This window comes from Leptopilina boulardi, unplaced genomic scaffold (assembly GCF_019393585.1).
Source record: "Leptopilina boulardi isolate dan_hultmark-lab unplaced genomic scaffold, ZJU_Lbou_2.1 LbouV2_278, whole genome shotgun sequence".
Classification (NCBI taxonomy): Eukaryota; Metazoa; Arthropoda; class Insecta; order Hymenoptera; family Figitidae; genus Leptopilina; species Leptopilina boulardi.
The window spans coordinates 4,202,826-4,223,833 of NW_026137838.1; the positions used below are offsets into that span (position 1 = coordinate 4,202,826).

Below are 21,008 nucleotides of genomic sequence, written 5' to 3' on the forward strand. Positions count from 1 at the left end.
GCACTGTTTTTTTATAACTTTTATTGCATACAATGCTAAAAAGTATATCTTTCTGCACTGTTTTACCATTCTTTTGTATACTATACAGAAAAGCAGACTTTTCCGCACAGTTTTTTTAATATTCCTGTACTCCGTGCAGTAAAGTATACTTTCCTGTACAGTTTTCATGATTTCCCATTTCTTATGTAGAAAAATACACTTTTCTGCACTACTTTTTTTTAACTTATGCACACTATACTGAAAAGTATACTTTTCTGCACTGTTTTATAAGTTTGGTGTATGCTATGCAGAAAAGTGTATACTATTTTTATTTTTATAATTTCTATTATTAATAATTAACATTCAACATTATTTACTTATTACATTACTTGAAAAAATTAACTTTACTAGACAATTTAATTTTCCCAATTGACTTTTTTATCGCTTTTTTTTAAATCAAATTTAAAAGAGAAATCTAGCAATGTCTTTATATATTGAACCAGTTTATTTTATCGTTCATCAATCGACATTTCCTCGTTAAGAATGGTCCAATAACCTTCAATATATATAGGACCGACATCCAAGTGAGTCAATATCGACATGACTTGGACGTGAACGGCCTATAATCTGTTTTCCTCAATAACCTCTGTTAATCCTTCGACATTTCACTGTCAGATATGCCGGTGGTTCTCTTCCCACACTGCCTAGAGATCTTGGAAATCGACTTTTGGATATCGTGAAACTTGACGACTATCAAGAACCATATCAAGCCCTCAAATATGCTCCTTATTATAGTTATAGCACCGTTGTGATGGAGATGAAGGACATGATAATACCAAGCAAGGGCATCAATTCCAATACAGGTATTTATATTTCTTTTAATTAAATTTTTATTAAATTTCCCCCTTTTATAGAAATATTTTTCCATTTTTAAAAATTATCCATTTATCAATTATTATTGAAAATTAATTCTGAAAGTGTTGCTTCAATAGCTCAATTGGTAAGAATTATACTATTTTATAATTGTAAGGCTGTGGTTCAAATCCCACTGACGGTGAATATTTTTCTAGCCTTTAGAAATAATTATCTCGAAGATAGTTATAAGTTATAAGATACAAATGTATAAACATACAGGTTTCAATTAGAAAAATAGTAATTTAAGATGATGTGGATAATTTTTGATTAATTAATATATGGACAATTTTTTTGTAATTACATTTATAGAATTTTTGATTTTTAACTATACAATATACGTATTTCTCCTCATGTTGTATATATATATATACATGCTGTGGAATTCTGCGTACAATGGAACCCTTTAACCGCAATCAATACAACCCGTTTGCTTTATCACCCCCTGTAGCGGTATATGCCAACGGTGCAGTTGACACATCCTACGATTATGCGGTACCGGAACTCGGGAAGGTGCCTCTTCTCAATTCTGATTGTTCCAATGGGGGAAGGCCACTGTCAAGCACTGGCAGCGAACAGGACAGTATTTTTTCGAAAACAACTCGAAACAGTAAAACGGAAGATAAAAAGGTAAGAGAAATTGTTCAATTATTATTTATTTCTCTATAAAAAGATAGTTTCAAATTATTGAATTTATTTAGGTTGATTCAAGCAATAAATAAACCAATTAATTTTAGCAGAACATATAGTATGTATATATATATTTCTCTGAATAATATTTAAAGTCGTTACAAGAAAAATCAAAGTGTACAGAAAGACTGCTCGTAGTCTACTGAAAAATATACCTACCCGAAGGTATTGCAATTACTCACATTTTACCTGAGGTACAGCATTTTGGAAAACAGAAAAGTGGGAGGTTTATAAATAGGGTACAAATATAAAAAAAACATCTGATCGTCATCGGCAGAAATAGGTGACGAACCATTTTTATTACTGTACCTGCACTAAAGAGACTTAATCCTCTAATCCTTTGACTAGACACGTTTTAAGAGATAAGATAAACTTTCTAAATATACAGCTGATTGTAAAATTTATATTTAAGATCTTCTAAATTCAATACAAATATTGCAAAAATTATTTCCAAAATATCTTAAATGTACCGAGGCGATTTTGGTATATTTTATTACCTTTATTCCAAGCTATATATGTTTACATTGTTAATACAAATATACCTTAAGCTGTAGGTCATAAACAATGTGGTTGGAAAATCCCAAGGGTAATTAAATCAGTTGCAATTCGTGTATTGACCTATTTAAACGCGGGCAACATGTGTGTTAATTTTGTGTTTTTATAAGCATAATTTGTCTATGTTCTTTATTGTTTTTTTTTTTGGATTCTACAGTTTTCGAAATTCTTAAAATTGCGAACACGAAAATAAGTAGAAAAAGTATTTTATTTTTTAATTTAACAACGTGATGCAGTTTTTGATAGGACCAACAGCATCCATAATGGACCAAAGAGGTCAAAAAATTTTTGTAATAAACTCTGAAGCATAGCAGAAAACTTATCTCCAGATAGTGCTTTGCAAAAAATACATAGGATACTTTTTGATAGGACCAACAACATCCGAGCAACAATGGACCAAAGTACAGAAATATTTTGAAATTTAAAATTTTTGAAATAATTGAATCTCATAGCAATATATGTACACACAAAGAGAGATTTATTGCCATTTGTACAAGCCTTATGGATTCTATCTTGCTTACCAGGTGTATGAAAACTGGAGCATGAAATTCAACAATTGAAATTGACCAAGAAAGAAAATTGATAAAAGAGAAGATAAAGTATTTTAACTTCTTGTCCTTTGTAGCTCTTTTGTTGATACGCTCCCCCTTTTTTTTTATTTAAGAGAAATTTTATCACACAAATAAAAGTACATATACAATAACAAAAATCCAGTTTATGATCTAACTTTTCTATTATTTTTTTTTTATATTTGATTTTCCAATTTTTATAACTGAACATATCAATATTTATTATAATTGTAGAGTTTTATTTATTTAATAAACGTATAATATCAATTTATATAAAATACATACAGTTCAAACGTGACAAAAGTCTAATTCCATTTGTTGGCAAACTATATAAGCCCTTAAGTTGCAGAACTTGCTTTGTTGCAATTTCAGTGTTCATATAAGTAAAGTCCTCTCTCTCTCTCACGAATTTCAGTTGAATTCCAGCGCGCGCTATGTTGTAACATCAAAATGCGTGTGTTCGTATATATATGTATAGGAGACTTCGTTGAGGGAGAGAATTTCCAATTAATAATTTAAATCAATATGGCGGAACGAGTGCAGACCATTCGGGCAGATATATCTCCCACGGGTCCTCTATACTTCTCTCTCTCTCCTCTCCAGCATGGAAAACGATCCTATATACCGTGAAATGTTCATATACAGTATACTATATATATATATAAACCGTAAGATCTATTTTTCAAGCGTGCATTACCAGATGAACAAGAAGGAGAAACGTCAATTATTTATCCTTCTTATTATACAGTGAGAGAAAAAACTATATTCTCAATTTAGAAATAAAATTTTGACTCCTATTTATGAATAAATAATAGTGTATTGGATTCAAAAAAAATGGAAGTCAAATAAGTGATTTAAAAAATATAGGAAACAATTATTGATTTGATTTTTATTTTGCTGCATACTGTGTAGAAAAGTATGATTTTGTACACTGTTTTTTATACTTTCACTGCATACTATACAAAAAAGCATACTTTTCTGCACTGTTTGTACACAACTTTCCTGTACTCTGTGAAGGAAAAGTATACTTTTCTGTACAGTTATTTAAAAATTTTTATTTCTTAGGTAGAAAAATACACTTTTCTGCACTATTCTTATAACTTTGCTGCATACTGTGCTGAAAAGTATATTTTTCTGAATTCTATACAGCAAAGCATACTTTTCCGCACTACATTGCTGGAAAAGTATACTTTTCTGCACTACTTTTACAGTTTCTGCATACTGTAGAACTTTACTGAAAAGTATACTTTTCTGCACTATTTTATAACGTTGCTGCATACTGTGCGAAAGAGAATACTTTTCTGCACTATTTTATAACTTTGCTGCATACTGTGCAGAAAATAATACTTTTCTGAACTATTTTTATAACTTTGCTGCATACTATGCTGAAAAATATACTTTTTTTTACAAATTTACTGTATTCTTGGGGTCGTTCACAAACTACATCACGCTATTTTATTCCATTTTTAAATCCCCCCTCCCCCACGTTACACACTGTTACATACTTTAGCGCCATTTTTTCTACAGGTATTTATTTTGCTGCATACTGTTTAGAAAAGTATGATTTTGTACACTGTTTTTTATACTTTCACTGCATACTATACAGAAAAGCATACTTTTCTGCACTGTTTGTACAAATTTCCTGTACTCCGTGAAGGAAAAGTATACTTTTCTGTACAGTTATTATAAATTTTCATTTCTTATGTAGAAAAATACACTTTTCTGCACTATTCTTATAACTCTGCTGCATACTGTGCTGAAAAGTACATTTTTCTGAATTCTATACAGCAAAGCATACTTTTTCGCACTACATTGCTGAAAAGAATACTTTTCTGCACTACTTTTACAGTTTCTGCATACTGTTTAACTGTACTGAAAAGTATACTTTTCTTTTGCACTATTTTATAACTTTGCTGCATGCTGTGCGGAAAAATATACTTTTCTGAACTGTTTTTATAACTTTTCTGCATAATATGCTGAAAAATATACTTTTCTGCACTGTTTTTATAACTTTCTTGCATATAGTACGAAAAAGTATATCTTTCTGCACTGTTTTACCATTCTTTTGCATGCTATACAGAAAAGCATACTTTTCTGCACTGTTTGTACAACTTTCCTGTACTCTGAGCAGTAAAATATACTTTTCTGTACAGTTTTTATAATTTACCATTTTTTATGTAGAAAAATACATTTTGCTGCACTATTTTTAGAGTTTCTGCATACAATACAGAAAATTATACTTTTCTGGACTATTTTATAACTATGCGGTATACTATGCGGAAAAGAATACTTTTCGGAACTGTTTTTATAACTTTGCTGGATGCTGTGCTGAAAACTATACTTTTCTGCACTGATTTTTTATAACTTTCTTGCATACAGTGCGAAAAAGTATATCTTTCTGCACTGTTTTACCATTCTTTTGCATACTGTACAGAAAAGCATACTTTTCTGCACTACTTTTACAGTTTCTGCATACTGTAGAACTGTACTGAAAAGTATACTTTTCTGCACTATTTTATAACTTTGCTGCATACTGTGCGGAAAAGAATACTTTTCTGAACTGTTTTTATAACTTTGCTGCATACTATGCTGAAAAATAAACTTTTCTGTACTGTTTTTACAAATTTATTGTATACTTGGGGTCGTTCACAAACTAAATCACGCTATTTTATTTCATTTTTAAATCCTCACCTCCGCCTCGTTACACACTGTTACATACTTTAGCGCCATTTTTTCTACAGGTCGTCACAAATTGCTTGACCCCCTCCCGCCTTGAAGTGTAATGTAGTTTGTGAACGATCCCTTTTGCAGAAAACAGTGTACCATTTTTATTTATTCAAATATCATTTGTAGAATTCAACCACAAGTTTAGTTAGAATGCTAACGTCAAAAAAAAAAATTCCTTTTGTAGTTTAAACATAATCATTTTCCCTTGTGTATGATATACTGATTTTGAATATAGGTACATACATAATTGTGGAATAATCTTCCTTCACTGCACTTTGCCCTATATGCTATATAGAAATTGATCCCTGTTCAAAATTACTCTCTGTGTGTGTGTGTGTATAGATAGTGACACATGACGCAGTATTTGATCCTAAAACATTAGTCACTATAATTACATTTTATAATTATCACACACTCACTATAAATTCAGTGGTTGAAAATTTATCACTGGATTTTTAGACCCAAATAGATTAGCCTAATAGAATTAATCTCTATAAAGGAAAATTTATATTTGAATTATTAACTTAAAAATAATTTTAATTTTCTACTTCAACAATCTTTATGTCTAATGTAATTTTCTTAATAAAGAATGAAAGTAAGGTTTTTTTTTTTATTTAAATTCTATAAAACAATAACCTATTCATCTATCTATAATCTCGAGATGTATTAGAGCCTTGGGGCCAAAAATTAATTTATGATTTTCGTCCCGGATGGTAAACATATATATATATATACAATATATAAAAACTCATAATAACGTGCGGGCATCATTATCGATAGCATTCGCGGCACGACCAGTAATCATTTGATAGCGTCCATCGCGCCTTCAATAATTGCGCCCCAATGCCTTCGGGTTTGAAAATGAAGAAGATGGTCGCGCAACGACTCAATCGAGATTCCGGATCGAGTGAGTCAGAGTGAGAGAGAGAGAAACATAATTCATTGACCGCGGCAGGTCCCACATAGATTCTGATGTTTCTTGTTGCGCCAATATATTTTATCTCTGGCCCTGTCGTGATCTTTGATCGTGTATTATCGCGTGGAAACCTGCACGAGGTATGATTGCACACTCTTCTCTCTCTCAATATATAAATATATATATATATATATTGTTATATGTTTCAGTCACCAACGCAACAGGAGGTACTTTCCGCCTTGAAGAAACGCCTGGAACAGACAAGCGTGCCGCTCTTCCCACGACATAGACTTCGCATGCTCTCGAAAATTGCCGATGGCGCCTTTGGCTCGGTATGTATCACTATATTTCGATAATATAATATGTACAAAAACCCCTTATTTATCACTTAAGAAAATAGCCAATTTGCATCTGTCCATTTTCAATTTATCGCCTCACACTGATCAATTCACGCGCCGCAAACATTTATATATATTATATTATTGTTTTGAATGGAAATAATCATTTTTCTTCACTTTCTCTTTGCAACATTATTATTATTATTATTATTATTTTATTTTATTGAGTGAGTTGATAATAATTTTAATATGCGAGAAATGCGGAACTAGAAATTATGATTTTTATGGTTTCGGGGTTCAGGCCCGAAAAACTTGCAGTTTTGCTTTGGCGTTCGTCCATCGTTTCCATAGCAATCGGTACCACAACAACCGTTTGTATACAAACCGGTACCATAACAATCGGTACCATAGTAACTGGTACCATAGTAACTAAATGGTATCAAAGTTACTGGTACCATAGTAACTAAATGGTATCAAAGTTACTGGTACCATAGTAACTAAATGGTACAAAAGTAACTGGTACCAACACTACTAGTACCAAAGTTACTGGTACCATTGTAACTTTGCTACTAAAGTAACTGGTACCAAAGTTACTGGTACCATAGTAACTGGTACCAAAGTTACTGGTACTATAGTAACTGTTACCAAAGTTACTGGTACTATAGTAACTTTGGTACTAAGGTAACTGGTACCATAGTAACTTTGGTACTAAAGTAACTGGTACCATACGAACGAAAAGGTACCAAAGTAATCGGTACCATAGTAACTGGTAACAATATTACTAGTACCAAAGTTACTGGCACCATTGTAACTTTGTGACTAAAGTAACTGGTACCATTGTAACTTTGGTGCTAAAGTAACTGGTACCATAGTAACATTGGTACTAAAGTAACTGGTATCATATTAACTAAATGGTATCGAAGTAACCGGTACCATAGTAACTGGTACCAAAGTTACTGGTACCATAGTGACTTTGGTACTAAAGTAACTGGTACCAAAGTTACTGGTACCATAGTAACTGGTACCACAGTTACTGGTACCATAGTAACTGATACCAAAGTTACTGGTACTATAGTAACTTTGCTACTAAGATAACTGGTACCATAGTAACTTTAGTACTAAAGTAACTGGTACCATAATAACGAAATGGTACCAAAGTAATCGGTACCATAGTAACCGGTACCAACATTACTAGTACCAAATTTACTGGCACCATTGTAACTTTGGTGCTAAAGTAACTGGTACCATAGTAACATTGGTAATTAAATAACTGGTATCATAGTAACTAAATGGTATCGAAGTAACCGGTACCATAGTAACTGGTACCAAAATTACTAGTACCAAATTTACTGGCACCATTGTAACTTTGGTGCTAAAGTAACTGGTACCATAGTAACATTGGTACTTAAGTAACTGGTATCATAGTAACTAAATGGTATCGAAGTAACCGGTACCATAGTAACTGGTACCAACATTACTAGTACCAAATTTACTGGCACCATTGTAACTTTGGTGCTAAAGTAACTGGTACCATAGTAACATTGGTACTTAAGTAACTGGTATCATAGTAACTAAATGGTATCGAAGTAACCGGTACCATAGTAACTGGTACCAAAATTACTAGTACCAATGTTACTGGTACCATAGTAACTGGTACCATAGTAACTGGTACCAAAGTAACTGGTACCAACATAACTAGTATCAAAGTTACTGGTACCATAGTAACTAAATGGTACCATTGTAAGCGGTGCCATAGAAACCGGTACCACAGCAACCGTTTTTGTAATATTTAATGAGATTTCCAAAAAAAAATGTTACTTCACTTCTTTTTTTCTACTATTATTTTTAAATAATGATCGTCATCAAACGATAAAATGCTTTTAGAACACTTTTCTCGAAAATTGTCTTTATAAAACTGAAGGAGTTACATTCTATTCGAACAATGTCTAAAAGTTTCTTTTTCCAATATTATCGAAATTCGATTAATTGAATCAAAAAAAAAAAAGGAACTTCATACCCAGCTGTGTTCCTAAAAATATCTCACCCCCAAAAAAAACATCTTGAATTGTATCGATTTCGTGTGTGAAATTGACTCAGAGATTTATAGATATTATACTTTATATATGGATATAATTATATCCAATTGGAGTGGAAGATAACCGAAACACGTATACATATATATATATATATATATATATATATATATATATATATATATATATATATATATATATATACAGTTCCTTGGAGAAACGATTTCTAAGAAAAACATTTATGTTAATACAGGTATACGTGGCAGAAGCTGAGGGAATTCCAGAGTATGGTACCACAACCACCCTTGGCAAGCGACTTGTAGCCGTCAAGTTTTTACTGCCGGAAGCCAACGAGAAAGAAAAGTAAGTACACAACTTACGATTTGCATTTATTTTGCCGCCACAGTCTTGTTCAATTGGAGTATATTACGCCTTTATGAAATCCATGTAATAAAACACATTTAGTTTTGTCTTTTACATTTCGGATTTAGATATACATTCACAGTAAAAAGAATGTTTTATTTTAAGACAGAAAAGGTGTCTTATTTTAAGAGGTAACATTTTTAAGACTGCCCTTGCTGAATCTAAGCAATGAATTTACATGCAATTTGAATTTAAAATGGCTATTACTGCTGAATTTAAGACTCATTTAAAAATAAGATTTACTTTTTACAGTGTTAATAAATTATTTGAACTAAATTTTAATTTCAATTTTCAATTTATATTTATAAATTAATTTTTAAATTAATTTTTAATTTAAGTTTTAATTTGAATGTAAATTATTCTCTTTTTTTCGGTAATTTTAGACATTTATTTTACGTAAAATGGGTTTTTTTAAAAAAAAAAAAATTAAAACTTTGAAATTGTTTTGTCTCATTCTTTTTTTGTTGGGATTTTTTTTTCTCTAATCAGCTTCCCTTGAATAATTATTATTAAAAGTCACTTTCATGAATCATTGACTATGTCTTTTATATATACATATATTGCCACTTTTGAAACTCCTGAAAAGTTTCTTCCATAAGAAGAAAAGCTAATCTTACCATTAGCGTAAGTAAAGTTGCGCAAGGTCCTTTGAGAGCCGAAGTATCGTACAACCTATTACCAGAAATTGAACCACACAATGGAAAAGCTTTTGTAGGAACTTTGGCTGGCAATGTACTTTATTCATCAAGTCCTTGTGAATTCTATTCGAGTCTTCATAAAGAATCCTTTTTTTTTTTTTCTTCCTTCTTTTTTTTTTTATACGCCTCTCTCTATAGTAGAATTTTTCGGAAGGATCAAGCAAACAGATTTCAGCAAGAACGATAATTCGACATCCTATCTCAACCTAAAAATCAAAAAAAAAAAAAGAAAAAAAGATTCTTTTTCAAAGAAATAGATTTGCATACAATGACCGGGAGATAGTCACAAACGTTCCTTGCAAAGAGAAAGGTATAGATTCCTTTTTGCGATGACAAAACTACTCCTTTCCTTGAATTTCATTTTACATGCGTCATTTCAATTTTGTTTATTTAATTTTTTATTTGATCCTTTGTTAATTTTTTTATTTATTTTTTTACAAATGAATAATATATTTGTACGAATTGATTTTAATCAAAATGAATTATTGTTGAATTTATAGAAAATTTTAAATTTCTTTTCCACGAATACCCTTAAGGTCTCTTTCGCCAAGTTAACTATAGTAAAAAAAAAAAAGAGAGAAGAAGAGAAGGGTCTGTTTTATGCTGTGGATTATAAATGAGAAAAGTAGATGAACGTATATAGACGGCAAAAGAGGCGTCTGCCATGGGAGGCTGTGCTGACGGAAGATAAGAATGTTTTATATGCTCCATAGCTGGTATCACGTGCTACAGAACCCAACTCTCGCTCGACACTTTATTAAAAATAACATAGAGGGCTCTCGACCCTTGATCTTGGCGTGGCTCTTTTACCCCCGAATGGCTCGCGGGCAAAAAGGATGCGCATATCATTTCCTTTAAAGGCCGATTTTGTCGCCCCCCCCCCCCGTCTTTTGCTCATTTTTTTTTTACTACAATGAAACATCAAACACCCACAGGAAGCATCTAATCCATTTTCACAAAATTTATTATTTGTAGCTTTATTGAAAAATTTATTTGATTCAAATAATCGATTATGTTGGCAAATAAATATTTTTTTCAAACCAAATAATCAATTAGCAAATGTTTCTTTTAACCAAATAATTTATTAGTTGACAAATAAATATTTCCTTGAATCAAATAAATATTTCCTTGAATCAAATAATTGATTATTTGACTGGCAAAAAAATATTTCTTTGAACCAAATAATCGATTAGCAAATGTTTCTTTTAACCAAATAATTTATTAGTTGACAAATAAATATTTCCTTGAATCAAATAAATATTTCCTTGAATCAAATAATTGATTATTTGACTGGCAAATAAATATTTCTTTGAACCAAATAATCGATTAGCAAATGTTTCTTTAAACCAAATAATTTATTAGTTGACAAATAAATATTTCCTTGAATCAAATAATTGATTATTTGACTATAAATATTTCTTTGAACCAAATAATCGATTATTTTTAATTTTTCGAGAGCTTCACTGTCGAAAATTATCTGCCGTAAAGTACTTTTTTTTGTCGGATGAGGAAATAATAAAATTTTATTTGTATATTTTGGAATGGCAATTAACAATAAAACGCCAATTTTACGTAAAGCAACGATGAGAATTTTGGACTTAATCGACTTTGAGTTTGTAGACGTAAATATAGTCTATTTTGCATAAAACTGTCTGGGCAAGCAAATACGTAAATCCACATTGGCGAACGAGACTGGTACACACAAGATTCTCAGTTTATGGTTAATCAATACGGCAGTAGTTTTGTTAACATCGACATTAAGCTATCACGCGAGAGTACTATTACCTACGTCTCTCTCTCTCTATATATATATATCGTAAGCAGTTAAAGTAGTACTTGATGACGTTGCTAAAGCTACAAGAAACCTTAACAAGACTCCTAATTGACCAAACTATGAGCCATTTCAATTTTCACGAGAAATCCTATTCCACTTTATTACATACTACTGTTTATTTCAAGTAATGTGATTTTTTTTATAGTTGGTTTAATTTTCTGATATCAAATTTTCATCTCCAAATGTTTAATTTTTTTTTAAATTTTTTACAGTTTATTTGAAATTTTGCTTCCTAGTGTTCAAAAGTGGTCATTTTATTCCCTAGGGCGAAGAAGTAGTTTTTTCCTCTAGAGATAAAAGAAATTTTACACCCTGAATTAAATATTTTATTTTTTTAAATTTTTTACTGTTCATTTGAATTTTAGGACATTTTGTTCCCTAGTGTTCAAAAGTAGTCATTTTATTCCCTAGGGCGAAAAAGTAGTTTTTTCCTCTAGAGGTAAAAGAAATTTTACTTCCTGGATTAAATGTTTTATTTTTGTAAATTTTTTTCTGTTAATTTGAATTTTAGGACATTTTGTTCCCTAGTGTTCAAAAGTAGTCATTTTATTCCCTAGGGCGAAAAAGTAGTTTTTTCCTCTAGAGATAAAAGAAATTTTACTCCATGAATTAAATGTTTTATTTTTGTAAATTTTTTACTGTTCATTTGAATTTTAGGACATTTTGTTCCCTAGTGTTCAAAAATGGTAATTTTATTCCCTAGGGTGAAAAGTAGTTTTTTTTCTTCTGGAGCTAAAAGAAATTTTACTCCCTGGGTCAAATGTTTAATTTCTTTTTAATTTTTTTCCAGATTATTTGAAATTTTACATTTTGCTTCCTAGTGTTCAAAAGTGGTAATTTAATTCCCTAGGGCTAAAAAGTTGTATTTTTTTCCTCTAGAGCTAAAAGAAAATTTACTCCCTGGATTAAATGTTTAATATTTTTCTAATTTTTTAGTGTTCATTTGAAATTTAGGACATTTTGTTCCCTAGGGTTCAAAAACGGGAATTTTATTCCCTAGGGCGAAAAAGTACTTTTTTCCTCTAGAGATAAAGGAAATTTTACCCCCTAGGCCAAGAAAGTCCTAATTTATCCTTACAGTTAAAATAAAATTATTTTATAGGGAGAAAACAATTTTTTTTCTTATACGATTTTCTAGTATGATTTATTTCCCTAGTGCGAAAAAGTCCACTTTTCCACCTAGGTCTATAAAGCATCACCTATGTCCCTTGGAAAAAAAAAATTATTTCTATTTCCTTTTTTTTTGAGGCTTTTTAATTTCGATTTTTAATAAAGAGGAAAAATTTTACGAATAATATGAAAAAAAAATTCACTAATTTTTAATTTCAGATTAGATTTCCAGAGAGATATAAGAATTTTAGCAGCCTTAGAAGATAGAAATATTAGCCGAGTATTGGGAGCCTGCTGTCGTGAGGAACCATTTTGCGTTGTAATGGAATATTTGGAGCACGGTGATCTTTGTCAGTTTTTGAAAACTCACATCACTGCCGAAGATGCTCATTCAATGCCTCTTGGAGTCAAAACACTAAGGTATAAATTTTTTCATTATTTCTTTATTTTCCAATAAATATATAAATTTTAAATATAATTATTCTAGTTCAAAAATATTTTATTTTTATTTAATTTTAACTAATATTTCAAGTTAATAGTAATTTTTATTATTATTATTAGTTTATTTATTCTTTTATTATTTTTATTAATAATAAATATTTCGTAATATTGTCACGCCTCAAAATATGAGTAATGCAATGAGGAAGAGAAGGAAGTTATTCACAATTAATTTGACTTTTCCCTATCGGTTCACGTTTCAGTTTCAACTGTCTCATCTACATGGCAGCGCAAATCGCGTCGGGAATGCGTTACTTGGAGAATCTAAACTTTGTGCATCGTGACCTGGCAACAAGGTAAGTCTTTTAGTTGATGATAAACTTTTCTTCTTTATATATATATATATAAATATACATCACTCATTGATTCCATTGGGATTTTAAGAAACTTATAAATGCAAAACTAGATAACTTGCTTTTCTCTTCAAGTATACATAACAATGAAAGATAATCCCAATGGAAAAGAGAAATTAATTCAACAACACTTTTGAAATTTACTATATAACTAAGTAAAGAATACTGACAAAAATTAGATTTTAAAAGAAAAAAAAATATTTGCGTATTATGAATTTTATAACTATTATTTTATTTACTATTTAATTATGTTGCATAATTAATTTATTACATAATTAATACATAACTACTAAGATCCATAAAAAGGTATAATTTTTATAATTTTCATTTATCATCGGTCGGTAATGTAGATTTCTGTAATGGTCCATTTACCCTAAGTCGGTAATACAGATTTTTTACGTAATTAATACAATTTACGTAATTAATAACTACTGAGATCCATAAAAGGGTATAATTTTTATAATTTTCATTTATCATCGGTCGGTAATGTAGATTTCTGTAATGGTCCATTTACCCTAAGTCGGTAATACAGATTTTTTACGTAATTAATACAATTTACGTAATTAATAACTACTGAGATCCATAAAAGGGTATAATTTTCATTTATCATCGGTCGGTAATGTAGATTTCTGTAATGGCCCATTTACCCTAAGTCGGTAATACAGATTTTTTACGTAATTAATACATAACTACTGAGATCCATAACAGGGTATAATTTTTATAATTTTCAGTTATCAACGGTCGGTAATGTAGATTTCTGTAATGGTCCATTTACCCTCAGTCGGTAATACAGATTTTTGTTTTTACTTTACAGCAATTATAATTAAAAGCAATATTTGATTTGCATTTTTTGTGTAATGTTTCAAACAAGTTTACGCCTAGGCATAAAGTTTTGAAATTACCAATTTACTAAACACGTGCATGATATAATGAAATCATAATATCTTGTGTATTTTGAAAATGATTTATGCCAATTAGTATATGGGATTTAATGAAACTGAAACTGTGCTCCGCGCAGTACTTGATAACTTTGAATTGCCTTCAATTTCTGTTTGGATGGTTTTGTGAGAATATTAGGGTTGGAAATAGATATATTGGGGTATTTGTTAAGGCGTTGTTACAGCGGCATTGTTTTGCATGTCAGAAGTTTATGAATGAGTTTTGATATGACTGTGTGTATATACAGAATGCGTTTAGATAAATTGAAATGATGGGTCTAATTATCGACCAATGGAAATGACTCTCCATCACATCATCCTTGTTTGGCCCGCGAGGCAGAAACCATGCTTGATACTAACAAATCCAACACTGCCATAGTGATTTCCCCTGCGATTTGTTCCTCACTGTTTCATGTTTGTTTGTTTGTTTTTGGCTTATATATACGAAATACATCAGTCGAAATAATTTCATTTATCGCGCATCTGAAAATCGATTTTGAATTTCAATTTTGAAAAAAAAAATTTTTATGGGGATCAATATTATTTTTGACACAAATTTTTTTTTTTATTTTTATATTGTAACCGGTGATAATGTTTCTTTTTTTGTACAATAATTAAAATTCAAAATGTTATTTTTATTTTTTATTATTACAAAAAAATTTCGTAAAATAATATTAACCGAATTTGTACACCAAATTTTGTTTTAGTACACCTCACTTGGAAAGATTTCCCGGAAAGTGCCCCCTGGAGGTTCTATCAGAATTCCGCCGGAACTTCCAACGTAATTCCGTCGGAATTGCATCGGAGTTCCAAAGAATTTCCGGTGGGATTCCGACGGAGTTCCGACGGAATTCTGACGAAATTCCGATTAATTTTTTCAAAAATTTTAGAGTCCTAATTCCGTCGGAATTCTGTCGGAATTCCATCGGAAATTCTTTGGAACTCCGATGGAATTCCGACGGAATTACGTTGAAAGTTCCGGCGGAATTCTGATATAACCTCCAGGGGGCACTTTCCGTGGAATCTTTCCAACCAGGACGGAAAAAAATCTTCACCTGAAATAACGATGTTTTACTGAAACAGCGATATATTTTACTAAAAAAGCTAAAGTTTTCCCTATTCTAGAGAAACATATCGCTGTTTCAGATAAAGATTTTTTTGTCTGATTATTATTGTCTTTTACTACTTATTCTAAAATTGCAGAAATTAAAATCAATTTGTCTGACTTAAATGTACTTTTTCCACTGATACTGAAATTCAAGGGATTTTGAAGTTTTGTCTGACTGTTACTGTCTGTTATCACTTATTTAAAAATTACAAGATACTTAAATCATTTTGTCTGACCAAAAAAATACTTGTACTACTTATTTTATAAATTACTATATTTTTTTAATAATTTATTGCTAATTCTACCAAGTAAAAAATAAATACAGTTCTGCCTGACCAAAAATGACTTATACTACTGACACTAAATTTTCAGGAACCATTCTGCCTGACTAAAAATTACTTGTACTACTGATACTAAAATTTTAGCAATTCGAAGATTTTGTCTGACTGTTACTGTCTGTTATCACTTATTATAAATTTTGTTGTAAAATAATACCGATCGGAAAAAAATCTTTACCTGAAATAACGATAAGTTTTACTAAAACAGCGATATATTTTACTAAAACAGCAAAAGTTTTCCCTATTCTAGAGAAATATATCCTTGTTTCACATAAAAAAAATTTTTTAATCTAGAAAAATTTATTTTTGTTTATTTATCCAAAATTTCCCAAAAAAAATTCTTTTCTTTTTTTTGCAAGATTTCTCTTTTATTTTGTCGGTGATTTGCTTCCTTTAATATAGAAAGCAATTGGTCCATATTTGTTTGTAATTTGTTTTATCCCTGAAATCAAATAAATCGTATAGTTGGCACACACATAAAAGGCAACGAAATTCCCAAGCTCATGGAAATTAATTTTGAGCTTTTGTTGTACGACGAAAATGATTCGAAGCTTCCGATACGGTCGTATAAGTGTGCAATTTAGGTTGGAGGTGATAGAGTTTACTGTAATTCTGGGTTGAAATTGTTCTACGACCCTTTCAGTGTCTCCTAGTGCTAGGAGAGAATGGGGGATGCAAAGGGTGTGGGGGGGGGTTTGTAATACCTTGGTAATGGCCGGTATAGGGCGCCCCCTTTCGTTCTATTAAGATTTATGAGCCATCAATGAGAGACACTGCTTTGCCGGAAACTAGGTTCTGTACCAGGTACTGTGCGGGTATATTGATTCGATAAGATGAGTTTTGGCAATTCAATAACTGAATTCAGACGCTATTAATGTGTGTGTGTATGCAAAACTTTTTTTCGTTTATGAAAATATTATATGTGAATTATTGTGATTATAATTTAAATGAGGGTTTTAATTATTTTAATTGTGGAACCAGTAGTGCAGAGAAGAGGGAAAATTTTATTTGATTTAAACAATAGACTAATTGACTTATAAAATAAATATTTGTATTTCAAGCAAATATAGAAAAAAAGGCTAGTAATTTGTAAATCAGTAGTACAAGTAATTTTTGGTCAGACAGAAGGGCTTTGATTCGAGAAATTTTAAAGTAAGTAGTAACAGACGATAATAGCCAGACAATGCATTAAAAATTCCTAAAAAATTTAGTATCAGTAGTACAAGTATTTTTGGGTCAGACAGTAAATCAGTAGTACAATTAATTTTTGGTCAGACAAAAGGGCTTTAATTCATGTAATTTTCGATAATAACAGCCAGACAACGCTTTAAAAATTCTGAAATTTTGGTATCAGTAGTACAAATAATTTTTTGGTCAGACTGAATGGTTCCTGAAAATTTAGTATCAGTAGTTAAAGTCATTTTTGGTCAGACAGAACAGTTTCTATTTTTTACGTGTAGAATTAGTAATAAAGTGTAAAAAAGTAGTAGTTTATAAAATAAGTAGTACAAGCAATTTTTGGTCAGACATAATGGTTCCAGAAAATTTATTATCAGTAGTTCAAGTAATTTTCTGGTCAGACATAACAGTTTTTATTCCTTCAGTTGCAGTATCAGTAGAAAAAAAGTCTAAAAGAAATTATAGTAATTTATAAATCAGTAGTACAAGTAATTTTTCGTCAGACATCATTTATCTTGCCCATATTAAACGAACAATATATTTAGAGAAACAAAGCTTCACAAAATCATAGCATAATTCTACAATTAGCTTTCACTATTATAATAGACCGTTTAGCAAAATTTATTCACAAACCTTCAGGCTTAACTAAACACGATAGTTCCGCCGAGTAATTAATTACTAATTATTATTATATTGCACATTTGTCTAAAACAGTCAATATAAATTTTTTTTTTAAATCCTTCATTACTTTAATAATTTATTCCTATTGATAAATGTTCCCTTTTTATATTCTCGTTATTTATAAAAAAATATATTGATTTGTCTCTCATTGACAGAAAAAAAATGTAGAAAGACTTTTGACATTTTATACACATATAGTCAAAAAAATTTTTGACAAAGTATCTATATACTAAAAAAAAAACCCCGTTATCGACTTATTTACGAGTTTTTCCATCATGTGCGATGCACGGCTAGTTTTTAAATGGAACATGAATCTCGCGTCTCACGTAAATCCTCGCGACAAGCGTATAACGATATAGAAGTAGCTTGGGTTAAAAAAATGAAAAAAAAAATTCAAAATCAAACAAAAATTGCAATCGTTTTCCCATAACGGGCATATAAATATCGATAAAAGTAGGTCAAATTGATGCGACGACAATCCCACGACGACAATAGATTTAGTTCAAGCACAACGTCGGCAAAGTTTGGTAAACGATAAAAATCCCTTATCCCCCAGAAAATTTTTACAACGAAAAATGGAACTTCGACGATTGGCTTTTATAATACTCCTAAAGTACAAGAAAAGAACCGATTGATTTCTTCAATGCTTGAAAAACTTTATGTATATATGTGTGTGTGTGTTCGTTGACCTAGTTTAATAATTTTTCACACCTTATTATTCTCCTTTCACGTAGTTCTATATAGTTCTGAAAAAAAATTGCCAAACGGTACCATAGCAACTGTTAACATGACAACCGTTATCATAGCAACCGGTACCATAGTAACTGGTACCAACATTACTAGTACCAAAGTTACTGGTACCATAGTAACTTTGGTACTAAAGTAACTAGTACCAAAGTAACTGGTACCATAGTAACTGGTACCAAAGTAACTAAATGGTATCAAAGTTACTGGTACCATAGTAACTAAATGGTACCAAAGTAACTGGTACCAACATTACTAGTACCAAAGTTACTGGTACCAACATTACTAGTACCAAAGTTACTGGTACCATAGTAACTTTGGTACTAAAGTAACTGGTACCAAAGTAACTGGTACCAAAGTAACTAGTACCATAGTAACTGGTACCAAAGTAACTAAATGGTATCAAAGTTACTGGTACCATAGTAACTAAATGGTACCAAAGTAACTGGTACCAATACTACTAGTACCAAAGTTACTGGTACCATAGTAACTTTGGTACTAAGTTAACTGGTACCAAAGTAACTGGTACCAAAGTAACTAGTACCATAGTAACTGGTACCATAGTAACTGGTACCAAAGTAACTGGTACCTAAGTAACTAAATGGTATCAAAGTTACTGGTACCATAATCACTAAATGGACTAGTACCAAAGTAACTGGTACAAATGTAACTGTTACAAAAGTAACTGGTACCAAAGTAACTGGTACCAACATTACTAGTACCAAAGTTACTGGTACCAAAGTAACTAGTACCATAGTAACTGGTACCAAAGTAACTAAATGGTATCAAAGTTACTGGTACCATAGTAACTGGTACCAAAGTAACTAAATGGTATCAAAGTTACTGGTACCATAGTAACTAAATGGTATCGAAGTAACCGGTACCATAGTAACTTTGGTACTAATGTGACTGGTACCAAAGTAACTAGTACCATAGTAACTAGTACCAAAGTAAGTGGTACAAATGTAACTGTTACAAAAGTAACTGGTACCAAAGTAACTGGTACAAATGTAACTGTTAAAAAAGTAACTGGTACCAAAGTAACTAGTACCATAGTAACTGGTACCATAGTAACTAGTACCATAGTAACTGGTGCCATAGTAACTGGTGCCATAGTAACTGGTACCGAAGTAACTAAATGGCACCAACGTAACTGTACCAAAGTTACTCGTATCGAAGTAACGGATATCGAAGTAAGTGGTACCGAAGTAACTGGTTCCGTAGTAACTGATACCATAGTAATTGGTACCATAGTAACTGGTACCGAAGTAATTGGTACCATTGTAACCGGTACCATTGTAACCGGTACCATAGTCACTAGTACCATAGAAACCGTTTCCAAGGCAACCGTTTTTTCTCTCACATTTTATTTATTTGTGCTTAATTTTTCAAAAATTTTCCACTTACAAATTATTGTGTCTTTTAAACTAAGTTCAAAAAAGTGTTAGGTTCCTGTTTTATACTCAATTGGTAATACAGATTCCTAGATAATAAATATTACCATTGCAAAAAGATTTTCAAAAAATATTAATTAAATCGTTCAGTATTTTTTATAGAAAACTGTGAAGTATGTTTTTTTCAAAATTCCGTTGGAATAAAAACGTTTTTTCTTTTATTTGTCAATACAAAAGGTATATATATAGAAGTCATTACTGAAATTGTGTAAAGAATCAATGGTTGATCAAGCGAAAATGTAATTCAATTGACTTGGGTGGAGAACGAGAGAAAGATTGAAACACCTTTTAAGGGTTACACGACAAGCATACAGCAATACGTATTTTCACATTTTCAATTTCCGAGTTAAATAAATCATTATTTTATTGTGATTAAATTATATAATAATAATAATAATTGCAAAATTTTCAAATTCATCTCATAATAGCCAACATTCCAAAAATTACAGGAGATTTTCATTTGAATGTAAAATTTTAATTAAATTCCCTGAATTTCCACGAGATTACATTGTGTTTTCATTATTACATTGCAAAAGTAATTGGATTATAAATTAGAAGAATTTTTTTTTTAGATTACAAAATAATAATTATTCAAAAGAAAATGTTTTAATATACTCTTGAAATAACTAAAGATATAGAATTCGAAAGTTTAAAGCAAAAAAAATTTGATTTTAAATCTTTTTATAAAAGATTTAAAGTAATAATTTCTTTTCTTTTTAAGATTAAAATCGATTTTACAGCAAGTGGGGAAATATACTATATAACTTTAACACTCTAAATGCCTTTTGTTCCGACTTGGGTTATAAATGTAGTTTCTCCCTTTCCATAACTTGGAATTTCCCTTCTTCTTCTTCTTCTCCTCCTTCTCTGAGATGCATAGTCCAGTCAAACTATCCAAGGATCCCCATTCATTTATTATGCAGTCGTATGA

At 30.7% G+C, this 21,008-nt stretch overlaps 1 protein-coding gene across 3 annotated transcripts in view; it reads left to right on the top strand.

Annotated features, from left to right (window-relative positions):
• Window positions 1-21,008, top strand: part of LOC127281823 (discoidin domain-containing receptor tyrosine kinase B-like) — a 132,228-nt gene that overhangs the window by 105,766 nt on the left and 5,454 nt on the right. For all 3 annotated transcript variants that reach the window (XM_051305751.1, XM_051305752.1, XM_051305753.1), the window contains 6 exons: window positions 655-842; window positions 1,343-1,521; window positions 6,558-6,680; window positions 8,973-9,082; window positions 13,004-13,204; window positions 13,486-13,578. In XM_051305751.1, the coding sequence (XP_051161708.1) occupies window positions 655-842; window positions 1,343-1,521; window positions 6,558-6,680; window positions 8,973-9,082; window positions 13,004-13,204; window positions 13,486-13,578 (894 nt within the window). The remainder of the gene's footprint in view (window positions 1-654; window positions 843-1,342; window positions 1,522-6,557; window positions 6,681-8,972; window positions 9,083-13,003; window positions 13,205-13,485; window positions 13,579-21,008) is intronic.